The sequence below is a fragment of the Harmonia axyridis genome, chromosome 4, assembly GCF_914767665.1.
Source record: "Harmonia axyridis chromosome 4, icHarAxyr1.1, whole genome shotgun sequence".
NCBI lineage: Eukaryota > Metazoa > Arthropoda > Insecta > Coleoptera > Coccinellidae > Harmonia > Harmonia axyridis.
Window position 1 is genome coordinate 9662092 of NC_059504.1, and position 12380 is coordinate 9674471.

Consider the following 12380-nt stretch of genomic DNA (forward strand, 5'->3'; position numbering starts at 1 on the left):
TCCAAAAAAAATTAAAAAAAGGACCAGTATTGTTTTCTATTACCGAACTCAACTAGATACACTTATGAATCAATAAACAGATATAATATATTCTTTATTGATCCAAATTTGATTACTATTCATCAAAAGACTCGAAATAACTACATCGCTATGCGAACATTACCATCATCCAGAATGCTGTCTACGAAAGTGGTGAGGTATCAATTAGTAATTAGGTACCGCTGCAATTCTTCAGGCTTAAACAGTCACAGTTGACTGGTTAAATGGCGTTAAAAATTTTGTAGGTGGTGATTTTAAGGAAGTCGGAAAAAATCTCCGTACACTTACGTTGATCTTACGATAGCTGGACCTTGCTATTGTCGTAATGCACTTTCGAGTATGCCTTCGGTTCATAATAATCGAGCCGTGGTGCATTCTGATTTTTTTCCACAACAGTGGTGAACGTTTGGGTGCATAATATATAAGGTTGGTGGGTTCAGAGAGGAATCAGTATCGTCAAATAGCTCAAAAGTGCAATAGTCAAGATGCTTGCAAAGGTGTGTAGTGTATCGGTTTTTGGATTTTCGTTTTATCTACGTTTGGATTTGAGAAATAAGGGATACCAAGTTTCGTCGATATCGAAAATTAGGGCGAAAATTTTATTCACAAAGTGTTCTGAAATTTTTTCTCTCAGTAGGGTGTCAAAAATATACAGGCTGTTCCACTATTGACGCGACGCTTTATCACGGCGTTGAAATTTTCGAATTTTTTTCTACACAGTATACCATTAGACTCCATTACAGCTATTTTCGTAAAGTGCTTGGAAATACACAGGGTGTACCAGAAAAGTGTAAATTCGAGTTTATTAAATGACCAAACATTTTTTTTATGGAAAACCTGTTTTTTATTGAATTTTCAGATTGCGTGGAAGTGTCATGCTTAAAACCTAGCGTTCTTAAGATAAACCTAGCGTTCTTAAGATATTTCAGTTAGTTGATTAGAAGTAATAGTGACTTTGCCGGTACATGTTTTAAGAGTGAAAATGCAAAAAAAAAACAAACATAAAAAGAATTTAAATCAAATTTCTCTTATATCGAATGATGAAAAATCTCCATTCAATCTTTATTATTTGATAATAATAATAGTAATAATAATGGGAATGGAATAACGTAAAATATGTTAAAATTTCATCTGTACAACATTAAGAAGTCGGTTTTGCCTATATTAATTCAGATTTTTAGTTGTTATGGTATTTCGGAAATGAAAAATATTCCTATGAAAAACTTTTTCGGAAAAAATCATAATCGTTCATAATCAATGAGTCTGAACCCATAAAAGAAGTGTTTGTCACGTTGCATCACAGCAACACAGCCACGTCTAGAACCAGAAGTTCTTCAATTCCTTAGCATAATTGAGTAAACCATTGAAGCGTTGAAGATGAAAACTTCGTAGTTCAATAATTATTTCCTGATTCGATGATTGCCTGCATCTCATTGTCTGGAATAGACAGACAGTTTTTTCTGGAATCGATATCATTTTGAGACCACAATTCACAAATCTATTGATCCACTTTTCAATTTAAAATAATTAAATATTAAATGTTTCAAACTAGAAAAACCAAAAATTAGAATTTTTGTTTCTTCAGATCCTTCTAGCATGTGCTTTCGTAGCTTATGTACAAGCTGGATACATAGGAAATGTTGGACATGGAGAAGCCACATCATACGCAAATGCTGAAGCAGCATCGTATCACGCTGCTCCTATTGCTGTAGCTGCTGCTCCAGTGGCTGTAGCTGCTCATTCCGTTGCTGTAGAAAAATCTGTAGACTACCACGTGAGTATAACTAGGCTTGAATTCATTATTGGAAGAAATTTTCTTCACATTTTATGAAGCTAGGGAATATAATTGAAAACCATCAAGTATACAGGCTGTTGCCAAATTTGAGATACAAAGAAAAATGAGGGATTGGTTGGATAATTTAAAAAAAAAAGTCCTGCAAATACTTTGTTTTCGAGATACAGGTTGTTTCTGGTAGTCCTATTTTTTTTGATGATTATACCAGTTCATCAAATCTTTTTTAATTTTCGCCATAGATAAATAAGTACTCATAATTTATTTATTCTTCACAGCTTACTAACTGAATTTTCATAATAATTTGAATTTTCCTGAGGATTACCAGAGAATCTTTTCTTCGAAAGCGGTAGTAGATACTAAAAAAATACAATAACCAAAAAGTGTAGTAATCGACCAAAGTACCCTTTTACATTTTTCAAAACTTCCATTGGTCCACAAAAAATTCTGGAGTGAAGGAGCGGACACTGTTCCAGAAAAAATATCACCCTGTTAATTTGTATTCAAAATTAGCATATCACATGATGAGATCTCCAGATTGAAATATATATGCTAAATTTGAGTTGAATTATTTTGAGAGAAAGATGGTATAAGAAAAAAAAATTTGGAATAAAATCAAACTATAATCCTCAGTCTCTCGAAAACATAGCGTTTGCGGGCCAATGTGTATAGGACTCTTTTTCCTTAAAATGGTCCAAGAAATCATTTTTTTCTGTACCTCACTTTTGGCTTCTCAGTGATAAGTCATTAGGTAGCAATCAATTCAGTTGTATCAAGTTGAAAAAGAAATAGATGTTGCAAAAAACGCATTACGAACGATAAGAACTACCTATCTCAGACAATGATTGGACGAAGAGCTTAGCGACGAGTCCAATTATTGTATGAGACAGGTAAACAATTGTCTTCGCTTAGTAAAATAAATTGAATGTTCTTGATACTTAAAAACTATATCGAACTTGTGGCATTACGTAAAAATTTATATATAATATTCTTCCTAAATTATTTCAAACGTTACTTCATTTCACAAAGGGAATTGTTTATAATCTATTTCTCCCAGTAACGAATAATAATTCCAATTCTACATAAAATTGAAAATGAATCGGATAAGTCTTTGTCAGTTCTCATTCGCAGTAGTGCTCTACTTACCTAACGATAAAATGAGTGGAATTTATCGACTGGAAGATGAAGAAATTCGTTATATAAGTACACTGCAAATTATTCGCCAACTGAGACTAGAAATTTGTGGACAGATCCATTTATATTATGTTCATTTTATGCACCCATGCATGCATAATCGTCTTAAGAACAAAGAAAATAATAATAACGGTTTCTATACCGATTTTGATAGCGTATTCTGCTTGTTGGGTTTGTATTTGGATGCTGATGATCATTTTGTGCACTGTTTAAATCGCCTATGCTATGTTGGTATATTTCTCGTTTTGGATTACGATAATGATCAAGTAGAAATCGTGAGATAAATTAACATAATGATTCGGTTTCCATATAGAATAATACTGAATGAATTTGAATGAACTCCTTTATCCAAATTAAATAATTGGATATGGTTTTCACAAGCTGAAATTTTGATGTGTTCCTTTTGCATCTCAAAACGTATCAAATTGAAAACGTCTTAGGAATTCCTCAATAAAAATGATAAATATTAGGCTTGAAAATTCTTTATTTAGGTAATATTGTCGCAGCCCTATAGTTTCAGAGTTATAATTTTCCACATATCCAATATAATTATTGCCATTATAACTTCAACACAAATCCCTGTGTACCTACTGGTTTTTTCAATGATTCAAAATATCCTATGCGATAGGAAAAACATTAGATTCTTGTGCGAATTTCACAAAAATTATCTATTTCTCTCAAATTTCCTTTAGTGAATAGGTATAAATTTATTCTGTGCTTATTAGATTTTTTTTGACTGTGGAAACATATTGATTCACTTTTCCTCTTGATGATATATAATCAGAAATCGAACAAAATTTTTTTGATAGGAATTGAATAACCTACATGTAGGCTTGGTTAATCGATCGTCTAGAGGTATGATTCGATTTCCTGGCCTTTCGTCTTTTCCCCCGCAACTTTGTTGGATTTGCAATAATCAAACTCTTTTGAATTATTTATACTATTTACAAAGCCACACTAAAACAGTACAAACTCAGTATTGAGAAGATCTTAATTACGTTAATTACAAGTTTCTCACTACGGTACTGAATTTCGTCTTTAACTCTAGTTTTAATTACTCGAAACGTCTTCGATTATCACGTCTTTGTCGTACTTCAAGTTTTCGGTCGTCTCGTCTCTAACCTGTTCGCGACTCGTCTTAATCTATTTCGCGAACCGTCTTTTCGTCTTACGTCTTAAGTTGACCGACCGAACTCGACTCATTTTCGACTTAAGTTGAACTGTGTCTCGGCCGATTGGAACTACCCTGTCTCGAATATTGACCTCCCTTCTTTTCGTCTTGGCCACACCCTTAGGGGAAAATACCATCCCCTAGTCCAATAAGAGCTTTGCCGTACCGCCCACAAAGATCTTCGCGGATTCTTGGAAATCGAATATTCTAGAAGGACTAGAACCTGATAAACAGATGTAACACATCTGGTACTACCGTCTTGTTCTCGAACTTTCCCAACCTCAGTATATCTCTTAAGATTTACAACCGACATGACACATCTTTGACACACCGAAGAATAACACATCCTTTTTACATTATGTACAATAACAATTCGTTCCCTGTAAATCAATTGAAACTGTCATGCCCTCGACACTAAAAGAAACTAATAGGTCTCCAAGCATCCGGTTGACCATAGCAATCATTTACAGGGAACAATAATTGGATCCTACATACATTCAAAAACAAATATTCTGTATTAAAAACAACAATTTCAATGGAAAATCAATGTTTCGCTTTTGAAAATCTCTGTTTACCTTGAGTTATCAATTGTTTTCATTGAATCCACTCACAGTTATACTTTGAAGTCAAGTAATTTAAGTGAAATGATGATTTTTTTCCATTATAAACGTATTTTTTACAATTTTTAACGCTTCGCAGGCTTACCCCAAATATGAATTCAACTACGGTGTAGGTGATGGACACACCGGTGACCACAAGTCCCAAAAAGAAGAACGTGATGGTGACGTAGTCAAGGGTTCTTACTCCTTAGTTGAACCTGACGGTACCATCAGAACAGTCCATTACACAGCCGATGACCACAACGGATTCAACGCTATTGTAACCAGATCTGGCCATGCTATCCACCCACAACAAATCAAAACAGTTATTGCTGAACCTGCTATTGAGCATGGAAGTTACGATGGACACGGCTATGGACATTAGATCTCTTAGGAATTTGTTAGTTTGTTTTGTATGAGTTAGTTGAAGATATGTACCTCATCTTTTTATCGTTCATTTATATTTGTTCACTTATCATTCTCAATGTGTATATGCCATACTATTAGTATTTATTTTTATTATTAAAATATCTGTGAGAAATATGGTTCCTGCCTTTTTTTTTAATCACTTACATATATCAACACTTAACAAAAAAGACATTGAGGAATAAAAAAAGTTAAAAAGTTCAATTCATTGATCAGAAATGAAGTTCCCTGCCTCATCCGTTGAGCTTAAACTTATTTTTGATTTAGGAGAGTACGATCTCTCATTCAAAAAGTTCACTTTTGCCCGATTCATTCAGATCATCAGAAATTCATTATTTTGAGTCGCCTTTGAGAGAAACAGTCATTTATTTATCATTTTGAGGACAGTTCAATTAACAAAATCGATTGGGTTGTAATGGCTTATAAATTTGAGCTTGAAAAGTGTTTATAATTTCGATGGGCAGATGCCTATAGCTCTGCTTCACAAAGAATGATATATCCTGCAATAGAAGAATGTGAGGAGAGTTTACCATGCTGAAGATCATGGACCTTGACATTCAATTTGAACTGACAATTTTATTATTTATAAAACTCCTGATTAATCCTGCTATGAAAAATTGCCGTAAAGCCATGTTTCATAAATTTGTGCAGAAACTTTTGACACATCGTTATTCAAGGAAGTTCCAAATTCTATCATCCTACAAATGATGACAAATCTTGCTTTTACCTTCAATAGACTCGAAAAGGGTATATATATTTGGTCGATATTGGGAGTCATTGTTTAAATTTGCTTTGAAAAGAAAGGGTTGATTGAAGACTTGAAAAATCATCAAATATGTTAGTTATCGACTAATATACACCTGGATGATATCTTTTGCGTTGACAGCATAATTGAGGTTTTTATTTCACGTTGTGCTCACAACACCTGAAAAACTAAAGATGTTACGGTGTGATAATTCACTTCCTAAGTATATCAAGAATCTCGAATTTCAATATTTTCTCCTCAGTACTATATTCGAGAATATTCATATCGATATTCACGTGGAAGTTTGAACTCTTGTTCTGTAATTATGTGAATGATTTGACATTTTGACGGAATCAAATGAGAAATATTTCTTCTAGAAGATTCCTAGATTCAATATTTCTGTCGGTACGAAAATACCTATCAGCTTATAACTTATATTGAAAATATCAAAATATAAGTTTTTCATGAGATATGACTCTAATTATTCTCACTCAACAAAACTAATCCAGGAAATAACGACAAAATATCAGAAATGTCCTAAATTAGGAATTTCCATGACGCAATATGAAACTGTAGCATGTTGCAACAAGAAAAAAAACAATAAAGATATTGCCACGATACCGACTTGATTCTTAGCAGAAATTATTAATATTTTTTCGAGATTCCTGTGTTTCATTGAATTTTCAAGAACTAAAAATTTCTAAATGAATGAATGAATATTTGGATGAAGCAAAAATTGTCTCTGGGATTTCGTTGACAGAATTATCGGTAAATACAAATGACAAACTTTACTTTTTTTACGTAATTTGGAAATCAATAGGGACACAAAATTATGGAAGTGCCTATTAACGAAACCTTTAGTCTTATTTCGGCATTCGAGATTCAAACCTACTCTGAAAGTTTCTAGCTTGTAGGTACTTCCATTGTAAAGAATAGAATTTAATGAGCGATTTGTCATCAGTGAGATAAGGCCATTCTTGGCTTGAAATCGAGAAAAAAGCAGTCATTCCAAAGATATGATAGAGCGATCGCTTCGGAGGTAAGCTCTCAAAAAAAAAAAATTAATAAATAAAGGTTTAACCAATAGTACCATTATTTTGACTACGTTTCAGAGAATTTTCAATTATTATCCAATATTCGGCTGCACTTCTTGATCCAATTTCTGATATTATCCCAGGACGGGAAACCCTGATGATAACTCAAGTATAGAAGTATACCAGTTGTTATTATTTGAAAATGACTCATTTTCTGAAAAAGAGTGGAATATCCATTATGAAAAGAGACATCGCATTAGAATTGATATTCTGGAACTGTAGTGAGCATTTATCACGTCTAGCTTTCCGCTTTTCTGTACGAGTGAAATGTTTCAGACAACAAAATACGGAAAAAACGGCAAAATTTTACTCCTATTGAATTCATTAGATTGTCGTGACTTACTTTCTTCTGGTACTGGAGGACAGTAACGGTGTACAAAATATTTATGTCTTTTCTGTTTACTAGGAGGAAGCCTGAACATGAAATTCATATGGATTCTTTGCACCAAACCTATTAATTTGATATGGCAAATCTGACTGCTGACATCGGTATGGAAAAATATTAGTTTGAAGTATTTTCATTTGTTAGAAATTTTCATTCATTTTTTCCATCGGCGCTTTTTAGATTTTCCTAGCAATAATTCATTTCTCAAAGATCAACATGAAAAATGTTCTATATGGAAGTTATAGAAATAAACTGAATAAAGAAGGGAAAAATGTCACAAATATTAGGTGTACAACTTTGCTTCCGCCTTTTTGCAATAGGTGGCTGTAGCGGTAAGTGGTAGCTGAAATAAATAGATCGTAGATGTCATACAATGAGCTTAGGTATCTGTAAAGATAACCCCATCGGAATATTAGTCGATTTTGTCTGCATCATAAAGTTATTCTCGATTAAACATGTCAGCTTATGAGCAAACTTCTCGTCATTGCAAGAGGTTTCAATTTTCTGCTTTAATATTAAGATATCTGTGGCTTAGGCCCATCGAATGCTCTCAAATACCTATGGTGAGGCCGCTATTAGTGTCGAGAACGTGACGAGAGTGGTTTCAACGCTCCAAGAACGGTCATTTTTACGTCGACCAGCATGGCAGTGGAAGAGAGAAGGTTTTCGAAGATGCAGTATTGGATGCATTATTTGATCAAGACTCGTGTCAAATGCAACAAGAATTGGCGGGATCATTGGGAAAGACTCAACAAGCCATTTCAAAACGTCTCAAAGTTATAGGAGTGATTCAGAAAAAAGGAAATTGGGTGCCGTACGAGTTGAAGCCGAGAGGTGTTTGAACAGCGTTCGTTTTCTTGTGAACAGCTACTTGCAAGGCAAAGACGGAAGGGATTTCTGCATCGCATTGTGACTGGAGATAAGAAATGAGTTCTTTACGATAATCCCAAGTGCAGAAAATCATAGTGATTTTCCGATGTTTGCATGTCGACGGCTAGACTGAATACTCACGGTTTCTATATGTCATGCTCAGTATTTGCTGGGACCTGCTCAGCGTAGTGTATATTTTCAACACGGGATTCGTATGCCGCCCGAAAGATCGGTGAAAGTAGGGGCCAGCAATGGACAATACTTTGAATCATAAATGTATAACCAGTTTTTTACAATGAAGCCTCGAATTTCGTAAAAAACGGCGGAAGTAAAGTTGTACGCCCATGTATATTCAAGAAGTTACCAAATGCCTAGGCAAGCCTGCGGATTAGGTAGATCTGTATACTAAGCAGATCAGCTCACTAGTAAAATTAATAATTAATAACCCTTCATTCAATAAGTTACAGGCCTAAACACATTTTTTCTTAAAAATTCGACTTTATTTTTCAGCAAGTTCAGTCACCTTCAAGAGTCTTCATTTACTCCAACGCCAACGCTTTTTCTACTATCGAAAAACAGTGTTTTATCCATTCCAGGTCTTTCAACTGACTACTTAGATCTGATAATTGCTAAGTAGTATCACCTTAATATCTTTAATATTATTAATATTCAGTGTATAAGCGATTTTCAGATAAATCCTGCTCAATTAGGCTCTTATATTCCTTCAATTTTCTCAATTTTTTATATCATTTCCATAGATATTGATTGGACCTTCATTAAATGCATAACTCTGACCCTGCTATAGAGCCGATCGAATCTTTCGAATGATAAGTCATTAAGAATCTCCACAAACAGTCAATTATATCGAGTGTTGAAGTAATTTATGATTTATTCGCTCTTATCGTATGATTGACAAGGTCTCGATAGTAAAATGAACGTATTAAATAATTTTATTGAAGGAGCAATTAATATTATGAACAGAATAATTGATATTACCGATCTATCTCTAATTGAAATGAGCTATTCTACGTTTGCAAGATGTTCATAAGAAAATAAGAATCAACTTGTTACATTACTTCCAACTGAAGATGGAATATCGCAACCTTCATAAAAAAATATTATGAAAGATATGTAAATTAGAGTATATCAATATTAAAAATACAAACATTGAATTTTGTTTAAAATTAGAAGATAGTTGGAGTTGGTAGTCTTCTTTCATAAGACATAAAATTCATAATATACCTTGTATTGATATCCAATATCTAGAGTTCTAGAGTAATTCAAATAATTTTCTTCTTCAGTCTGATTATCTTTCGAGTTTTCACTCTCAAAGGATTACCATACTCGTACATGTTCACCAAAGATCATGAATAAACAAACATCTCCGATCTCCGTAAAATTGTTTTATTATTTCATGGTTGAAATTCGGTTAAAATTTAGACTTTTTCCTATATTGCGTATGTACATAACAATTGGTGAAACTTCAGTGACTTTTATTGCTTCTGTATGAAGATTTCGTATATAAAGAATCCATTTCCTCAAAGTGAACAGTATCAACAAACAATTCGTACATTCAACAGTACATCGTCATTCAGTATGTTCGCCAAGGTGTGTACAGTTTCTGTGATTGTTTTTTTTTACGGTAGTGGATATGTGTGATGGAGAATATCAGTGTGGTTGGAATTAATACTTGGACATTTCTGTTGATCATATTTTCAGTTCACCAACGAAGTCCAAAGAATGGATTTGTCCAACAATAACTTCGCACCTTATCAAGAATTGTCATCATTTATTTGAATTGATTTAATAGCATGTTAGACTAAAAACTCTGAAAAGTACTAAATACTTGAAGAATACCTAAAAATTTCATGAAAAAATTGAAAATCATTCAGTTTTTCTTGTTTCTCTGGTTTCATTAGTTTGAAATTATTAACCTACTGCTACTAGCAATCACTGGAAAAGTTAATGTGAAAAATTCAGATTTTTGAACAGTATTTAATATTCTTTTTTCATTTATTTTAAAATTCTTCCAAAGTGAGACGCTCTCGAAGATAATTAGGTAATATGAATTTGACTTAGAGAATCTTTCAAAAATGCCACCACATGATATTTTCGCATCAAGTAACGGAGTTGAAGCAATTTCAATATTTTCCAGATATAATAATTTTCTTCAGGATTTCGAGTGAATTTGTTTTTTTTTTTCTACAGATCTTCGCAGTTTCAGTGTTGATAGCGGTTGCCCAAGCGGGTTACTTGCATGGAGGGGCCACCAGTTATGCCCAAATATCTTCAACTCCTGAGCATGGCTCTGGTTCTTATGGTGGCCATGCAGTTGACTATCATGTAAGTTCTCGGGTCTTGGCTCTGAATAGTTATGAATAATTTGATGAATTTTGTGAGTGAAAATGAGAAATTACCAGATATAACTAGTGAAATATCCTCAAGCGCAAAAAACTCATTAAAAAATTCGAAAATTTGGGTTGCAAATTGGCGAATGCGCCAAAAATTTCCGAATACATTTTTCTCTAATGGACAATTTTATTCCAGAGCCACCCAAAATATGAATTCAACTACGGAGTGCAAGACCCTCATACCGGTGACCACAAATTTCAACAGGAAACTCGAGATGGAGACGTTGTGAAAGGTTCCTACTCCCTTGTAGAACCCGATGGTACCACCAGAATCGTACACTACACCGCTGACGATCACAATGGATTCAACGCTGTGGTAGAGAAACAAGGTCATCCCATCCATTATTAAATCGAATCGAAACATACTGTATTTTTAAGTGGAGTATTTATATTCAATTGTTTCATATGTAAATAAATGATATATTTTTCTATTATTTCGCTTTTGGTATGGATATTACCAATAGACTCAATCTATTGAATGTAGATCATCTCGAGGCAAACAGGCATATTGTAAAGTCACATCCGCAACCAACGAATTCGACTGCATTGTTTTGGCTTTGCCAACTGACCTTGTTAATTGGCAAACAGTAGCATAGTGCCACGTAGCTTGACATTTTAACCAACTGCTTGACTTGAAAATCAAGCTCGTGAAAAATTACATACTTGAGCTTGACTTGATTTGATTTTAGATATTATTCCTTGACTTGATATCAAGCTACTTCATATTACTTGAACTTGATATGCAAGCGTCTCACGGCATATATTTCTGCAATCTCGTGCGCGCTTAGACTAAATAAGGGGATTCCTCGAGCGCCGAGAGACTGAAGCATTCGCCAGTGTGACTTTATTATTAGTTGTCTTACATTTTTATGAAATCTATTGATATATTTTGATAGTTTCAGAAATTACTTTCCAAACTTGGCTAAAATGGCCAAGGATTTTTTATCAACGCCAGCATCTTCAGCTCCTGTTGAAAGACAATTTTCCAGAGCTGCTTTTACGGTTATAGAAACCCGCAATAGGTTAGGCGACAAATCTATAAGATGCCTCATGTGTCTCAAATCTCGGATGGAAAATTATGAAATGAAACAAAGCCTGGAGATTTCTCAATATTGAGAAACTTTATGTTTTTATTATTTTTTATTTTGTTATGATCTATAGTGATTTAATTTATGTTCCTATTTCACAAAAGTTGATATTTTCGGTTCATTTGTACAAAACGTTTGATAAATGAAAGTGTTTCTTGCAAGGTTTCTTCTCATTTCATCATTTTTATTCATTGATGTGATACTACCTAATGAACTGCGGAAAATCAAGTAGTTTGATATGATTCATGTAATTGATGAATAAATTCTAGACTTGATTTGAGATTGAAAAACTACTACTTGACTTGAAATCAAGTCAAGCTCAAGCCAAGTACCTTGAAAATCAAGCCAAGCCGTGAATCCCTACTGAGGAGCAAAGTCCTATGACCGTTGATGTTTTTGTGGATTATGTGTCCCAGGCCTTAGAATTCGTTCAGCACTCAGCAGTATCTACCTTAAGTCTTGACCCAACAGTATTCTGCGCACAGCAATTTTTAAGCATATTTTAAAAGAGAATTGCTAAGCTTTGTGTGCCAAAATTAAGTTTCACTCGACCCATTCCGCTATTT

General features: G+C 33.8%; 2 protein-coding genes across 2 annotated transcripts; both read left to right on the top strand.

Moving 5' to 3' along the window:
* Positions 1 to 439: 439 nt before the first annotated feature.
* Positions 440 to 5340, top strand: LOC123678941 (larval cuticle protein A2B-like). The gene is made up of 3 exons (XM_045616219.1): positions 440 to 536; positions 1625 to 1813; positions 4896 to 5340. Exons 1-3 carry the CDS (start codon positions 525 to 527, stop codon positions 5178 to 5180), a joined length of 486 nt encoding a protein of 161 aa, XP_045472175.1. The 5' UTR covers positions 440 to 524; the 3' UTR covers positions 5181 to 5340.
* A 4539-nt stretch (positions 5341 to 9879) lies between these two features.
* On the top strand, positions 9880 to 11160 carry LOC123678952 (cuticle protein 19-like). Its single transcript, XM_045616230.1, has 3 exons — positions 9880 to 9923; positions 10524 to 10658; positions 10863 to 11160. The coding sequence occupies exons 1-3, from the start codon at positions 9912 to 9914 to the stop codon at positions 11073 to 11075; spliced, it is 360 nt and encodes a 119-aa protein (XP_045472186.1). The 5' UTR covers positions 9880 to 9911; the 3' UTR covers positions 11076 to 11160.
* The last annotated feature ends 1220 nt before the right edge of the window (positions 11161 to 12380 follow it).